The 6,724-nt window shown below is 48.7% G+C and overlaps 1 protein-coding gene across 1 annotated transcript; it reads left to right on the forward strand.

Annotated features, from left to right (window-relative positions):
• Nucleotides 1–811: 811 nt before the first annotated feature.
• Nucleotides 812–6,717, forward strand: COQ9 (coenzyme Q9; the record flags this gene model as incomplete). Its single annotated transcript, XM_010718017.3, has 8 exons — nucleotides 812–1,032; nucleotides 1,570–1,705; nucleotides 2,043–2,185; nucleotides 2,416–2,500; nucleotides 3,657–3,761; nucleotides 5,481–5,636; nucleotides 6,002–6,055; nucleotides 6,585–6,717. Coding segments are annotated over 8 exons (936 nt in total), but the record flags the coding sequence as incomplete, so codon positions are not given.
• Between the last annotated feature and the right edge of the window lie 7 nt (nucleotides 6,718–6,724).

A 6,724-nucleotide genomic window follows, 5' to 3' on the forward strand; every position in this document is an offset into this window, starting at 1 on the left:
AGGCCCCATCTGCAGTGCTGTGTCCAGGTCTGGAGCCCCCAGTACAAGGACAGAGAGCTGTTGGAGAGGGTCCAGAGGAGCCACAAAGATGATCAGGGGGCTGCAGCACCTCCTTTACAAAGAAGGCTGAGGGAGCTGGGCTTGTTCAGCCTGGAGAAAAGAAGGCTGCGGGATGACCTCATTGCAGCCTTCAGTACCTAAAGGGAGCCTACAGACAGGAGGGGAATCAACTCTTGGAAAGGGCAGATAACTGCAGGACGAGGGGAAATGGTTGTAAGTTGAGGGAGGGAAGCTTGAGGTTGGATGTCTGTACTGTGAGAGCGGTGAGGTGCTGGAACAGCTGCCCAGAGAGGCTGTGGATCCCCGTCCATCCCTGGAGGTGTTCAAGGCCAGGTTGGATGGGGCCCTAGGCAGCCTGGTGTAGCATTAAATGTGGAGGTTGGTGGCCCTGCCTGTGGCAGGGGGTTGGAGCTTCATGGTCCTTGAGGTCCCTTCCAACCCAAACCATTCTGTGATTCTGTGACTTTTTACGTGGTATGATAGTGATAGAACAAGGGGGAATGGCTTTCAATTAACAGAGGGGAGGTTTAGGTCAGATGTTAGGAGGCAATTCTTTACTCAGAGGGTGGTGAGGTGTGGAACAGCTGCCCAGAGCTGTGGGTGCCCCATCCATCCCTGGAGGTGTTCAAGGCCAGACTGGATCAGGCCCTGGGCAGCCCGAGCTGGAGGGGGGCAACCAGCTTACAGTAGGTGTTGGAACTGGATGATCTTTAAGGTCCATTCCTATCTAAGCCATTCTGTGATTTTATGATTCTACCTTGTGTTGGAGGAACACGTCCCAGACCCAATTTCCCTTTCAGGACTCAGGTGCCAGCTGTATGCACCCCAGCAGGGCCTCCATGCCTCGGCTGCACTGAGAAGAGCCTCAGAGGAGCAGAGGAAGGACCCACCATCATCCTCCTCACAGCAGCAATTTGAGCCACAGCAAGCAGACCCCCACCCGGAGCAGGAGGCGTGGAGCCCACAGCCCAGGTATCTCAGCTGCTCTCCGTAATGCTGCTCAGGCTCTGCGTGTCTCTCTCTGGTGCTGCCTATAGGGTTAACGTGGCCTTGGCCTCATGCAGCTGTGGCGGTGCCAGTGCCACCATCCATCAAGGACCTGGGATGGGACTTGCATTCATGGGGAAGCACCAGCCCTCACTGCTGGATTTCTGTGTAAATCTGCAGTTGCTGTGTCTGTATGTGCGTAACTGAAGGCCCCGCTGGAAAAACCTAGAGTTAGTTTAGTAGTTTTTTGTTTTGTTTTTTTTAAGAATTGGGTTATCTGAGGCCAGTTGGTCTCAGGTCACCATCTGGATTGAGCTTTCCCTTACTTCCCTCTCCTCTCACGGTGAAGGGTCATTAGGAATCCCTTTTCTGGGAAGGAGAGGGAAGGATTTTACAGGAGAAGGTGAGATGTCTGCTGTGAGCAGACCTTGGGACGTGTCCACACACAGCGAGCAGCTGGCAGAGCCCAGGTTGCTGTGCGTGGTGGTGATGTTCCCTCACTGTACCAATGCCTTCTCATAGTTACACTGGCCAGGGCGGCCAGGAGTCAGAGGACTATGAGAGCGAGGAGCAGCTGCAGCATCGAATCCTCACAGCAGCGCTGGAGTTTGTGCCTGAACATGGCTGGACAGCTGAAGCCATTGCAGAGGGAGCCAAGGTATGTGGGAGAGAAGCAAAGAACCAGATGGAACTGAAGTTCAAATACAGCCAGGCCTGCATGCTTCCCCCACATACGCTTGGGCCGTGTACCCCGGTCAGCAGATGGTACTGGGAAGGAATGAATCCCAACTAATGCAGGGTAACACTGTCAGAATTACACTCAGGCACAACATAGTGATCCTAAAGAGAGGAAAATACATACAGAAAGAGTTTTTTTAATGCAGTATTGTTTTGTTTTAAATCATATAGCATCACGTGCAGAATCTATACGACATACTTCCTGGCTGGATCTTGCTTAGCATGACCTGGTCTGTCATCTCCCCTTTTCCCTGCAGACTCTCGGTCTCTCTGCTGCTGCTGCAGGGATGTTTCACAGCGACGGCAGTGAGCTGATCCTGCACTTTGTGTCTCAGTGCAACTCCAAGCTGTCTGACCTGCTGGAGGAGGAACAAAAACTAGTGCAGCTGGGCAAGGCAGAGTGAGTATTGGGTATAAAGAGACATCTTCCTTGGCAGGCACTAGCCATCCCAGACACACTGGATACTTTTAAGTAAAGAATGTCATTTACCCAAACGATACCACCTTCCCAGATGGAGAGTTGAACTACAGGCATGGAGGATACATAATACTTTGCATCTCTGTCACCGAGGTGGGAAAATGATTGATCTCTCGAGTTGATAATTGAGTTATCTTGGATGTGCTTTGTAGGAAGAAGCCTACAGATCAATTCCTGAGAGATGCTGTGGAAGCCAGGCTGAGGATGGTGATTCCATATATTGAGAAATGGCCACAGGTACAAAATGAATATAAGGATTGCGTGTGTGCGCGTTCAAAACACCCTGTGGCTTTCAACATGGTCTCCACCAGAATAGGTCAAGGTTGTAAGTGAAACCATCGCTGGTTTCAAATGATTCACAGCCCTCAAGAGGACAGCACCCCTGGAGGAAGGCAGTCTCTTTAGAACAACTATTTCTTGCCTTTCCAGAAAGGCAAACCTCTCTGTTTTTCACTCCACCCATTTGGGATCCCCAGGGAATAACACTTGTGTGTCCGCTCAGCTGTATTTAAATTGTCACTGCAGTGTCAGGCTCCCTGCAGCATTGTTCTAGCAGCACTGGGAGCATCTGATGATTGTAAATGCAGAATTACTGCTTTATTGCAAGAAACTGCCTGCTTACTATTGCAGGTGACAAACCCTTGACAACCTGAGGATAGCTCTGTGGACTGGGAAGCCTCTATGCTTCAAAATTCGTATGGAAGTTTTCAAGTTATTCTTTGCAAGGTCAGAAAGGAATTGCAGTCACAGTAACAAAGTTCCCAATCTTGGGCTGCAAAGGGCACTGCAAAGTTAGCCATTCTTGTCCAGAGTCACTGCTGGCCTCTGGGTGGCTGAACCCAGCTCTCCTTGCAGAGAGAGAAGATAGGATTTGTGTTTTTTGTTGCAGATTAGCATAGCTTGTCTGGTGAAGGATGTGGGTGGTTCAAGACTCTCCGGGCGTTGTTAGCATTTTCAAAGGCTGCAGGAGCTCAGGAGGGCCATTATGGCTGTCTGTTCTGCCCTTCATAGCTGGTTTGAGTTCAAAGTCAAATTCAGAGAAACAAGAGGTTTGACTCCCTTCCCACAGGGACACAGCACAGGGGTGAGTCATCTTGGCTGTGCTGTGTTTCTGTGCCTGGAGAGGCAGCTCAGGGAGCCAACACAGGAGCATTGGTGTTGAGCAGGGAGCATGGGCTCTCATGGAGGCTGAGTCATGAGCTGAGCTGCTCTGTGCAAGTCTTGCTGCTTGGAAAGACCAGTGCCAGTGAATAGAGCATAGAGGTCTCACTGGGAGCTGGAGGCAAGTCAGCAGCAACAAGAAAAGATAACACAGCAAAGAAACATTGATCTGTTTTCACGCAGCACCCTCCTCTCTTTGACTCTTCCATTTATCTGTGTATTTCTTTCTCAGGCTGTCAGCATCCTATTGCTCCCACATAACATCCCTTCGAGCCTCAACCTCCTCACCAGCATGATTGATGATATATGGCACCATGCTGGAGACCAGTCCACAGATGTAAGTCCTTGCACCTTGCAGAGAGGCTGCTTCTGCCCAGGAAAATGACAAGTAGAAACAGGCACTGAGCTGTGTCTCTCTTGATACAATCCATTTTTTTGAATGAAGGAGATGCTTTCAGAAGTCCCCAAAGGTCTTCAGAAGCTATACTATAGTTTTCAACAAGACACAGAAGCCAGTAGGGCAAATTATTTCCAATGGAAGTTGTGCAAATTAACAGGACCTGCTTTCAATTAATCAGCTTTTTTTTGGAGGGGAGACAGACAAAATTGTTGAGATTTTGAGACTAAGAAGTTGATCCAATTCAGTTAGCAAGCACTTGCCTCTTCCAGCAACAGCAGCATTGACAGATTTAACTTGAAAACTTTGAAGAATCCACCTAAAAATACCAGTAGCTTATTAAAGCTTTCATCTTTCTGGCAGGGAATAAAAGGAAATTATAACCGTAGTTAAAGCAATTAATAAATTATTTTAATTCATATAGATGTAGGGAAAAGCTGCATGAACCATTTAACAAACTGCTTTAATAAACTTCTTTTATCTGAGTATGAAAGAGAAGTTACTGCAGTGGAAAATAAATAGAGGACAGAAAAAAATTAAAGGAATAATCTAGAAGTAGAAAACCTGGAAGACCGTGATTGCATCAGGAACTGCAAGTCCCTTATGGCTTATGAAGGTGAAACAGACTCAGAGTTTCCTCACTTTTGTGAGTGAAGCGCTTTTGTGGGATGCTATACAAGGAGCAGGAGTTTGGTCTCAGATGCATTAGAGATCCATCTGCAAATGGTGACAACTCACATCACCTTGGCACAGTTTGTGAGTTGTGAGGCAGATAGCAGAGCTTTCAATTTGACTGTTTTCAAAATTAAATTAGTGTTTTCATTCTCCTGTTGCATTATAATCATGAATGGAACAGCCAGCATTTTTTCTTAGGTACTTGCATACTTTAATCACTGTAACGAAGGAAGCAGCAAATGAAGTTGAAGACTTGTTTTTAAGAGTGCATATACATTTTGTCTGTCAGTGAATCCAGAGCAACTGGAAAAGCTGAGGAGTTTGAGTTAGCTGTGAATTTTTGCATTGTGTAACCTGTTGTTGTAAAACACCCTACAGCACTGCTGCCAGCAGTGTTCTGACACATTTAGTGATACAGCAGGCAATACTGGTATTCCAGTGATAGGATTTGGGAAAGGTGCATCTCTGTGATGCCTTGCACAGTTCTGTCATCACTTTGTCCCCTTTCTACACTTCTGTACCTTGTGCAAACTGCACTTGGAGTTCAGTTCTAAATACAGCCATCAGATCTAGAATCTGAGTGTTGCATCTCCTGCTAGCAGTCTTTAAGCAAAGATAAACCCTTACACAACACAACCTACAGCCTACTTGCTGTAGGTGCACGCTTGCAACCAGAAGCAGGTGGTTGCAATTGTGTTCTGTGCTTTTATACCCAGTACTCACAGTCCCTGCCTGGTGCCACAGGAGCAGCTGTGCTGTCAGATGTCCGTGCTGGCTGGCAGCCCATTGCATCACAGAGGCGAGCTGCAGTTTGTCAGGAAGGAATGCATTGTCTTAGGGCTGTTTGCTGAGCAGTTTCTCTGACCAGAGACAGCCCAGTTGCTAACAACGAGGAGATGGCCTGTTGTTTTCCCTTGTGGTTCTGCAGGGCCGCTTTTGTGATCTGTACTCAGCTCATCTCTCTCTCAATCCGTGCCCTTGCAGATTAACTGGTACACTCGGCGGGCTGTGCTCACTGGCATCTACAACACCACAGAACTGGTGATGATGCAGGATACGTCCCCTGACTTTGAAGACACGTGGCGCTTCCTGGAAAACAGAGTAGCTGATGCCATGAACATGAGCAGTGCAGCTCAGCAGGTAACAGTGTGGGCCAGGTACACACAGCATCCCCCGTGTACCAGTGTTGTGCAGACAAGGCTGGCTGTTCCATCTCACGCTTGCTGAAAGACCCCTGGTGTACTGGGGGCTGGCAGTTCTGCATCAGTCAGTGCTTATCTATGCTGTAGTAAAAGAAGATGTCGGTGCCCCTCTTTGACTGGTCTGATGACTAGGAGCTGCGTGCTCCCAGGAAATCCCTTGCTTCTTATCTTTGGGTAGCCTTCAGCTGCAGTGCTTGGCTTATATCAGCACCTTCCTATAGCAAATACATATTTGTTGGCATCTTTGTGTTTGGGTAACCACAAGTGTAACTGCAGAGGAAAGCTAATTCTCCTGTCTCCTAGGTACAGTCAACTGGCAAAGCGCTTGCCCAGGGCCTGATGGGAGCTGCAGTTACTGTAAGTAATGCTGAAGTCAGCAAGGCCGTGAGGGCAGAATCCTTATGCTCCCTTCCACACTTAACACTGGCGTGTCTTCCCTCCTGAATCTAAATTATAGCATAAAGAAAGTTGTTCTTTGTAGCTTAAATACTTGTAAAGATGATTTTCTTGGTAGTTTGGGCCCAGATGTGCTGAAAAAAGTTGTAACACAGCATAAAACAAAGTCCAAAGCTGCAGGATGAGCTCGTGATTAACAACACAAGAAAGCCAAGCTGCCTGTTGCATAACCTAGACCTCATTTCCACTATCTGAAGCAGCTCTCAAGCATTTCTACCTCCACCTGCAGTTACGGTTGGAGCGTGGGAGCATTTCCCAGCACAGACGTAGGGTTTGGACGGTGCCATGGAGCCTGTGACTCCACGGGCAGTACGAATCCCTTCTAACCAGGATTCTACACCGCTCTGGGGTCCGTTGCGCATTACCCACAGCCTGCTGCGCTCCCCCCACTGCCTGGGTCTGACAGCGCCCCATCTCCGTGTGCCCACAGATCACCAACCTGACGGGGCTGAACCAGCGCCGCTGAGGACGGAGCCCCGCGCTCCGGAGCCACACCGGAGCGAGGATGGAGCGATGGAGCGCCCTTTCCCCGCAGCACAATAAAGCCCCGCACTCTCACCTCCGCACGCC

The sequence above is a fragment of the Meleagris gallopavo genome, chromosome 13 (genome assembly GCF_000146605.3).
Source record: "Meleagris gallopavo isolate NT-WF06-2002-E0010 breed Aviagen turkey brand Nicholas breeding stock chromosome 13, Turkey_5.1, whole genome shotgun sequence".
In the NCBI taxonomy this organism is placed as follows: domain Eukaryota; kingdom Metazoa; phylum Chordata; class Aves; order Galliformes; family Phasianidae; genus Meleagris; species Meleagris gallopavo.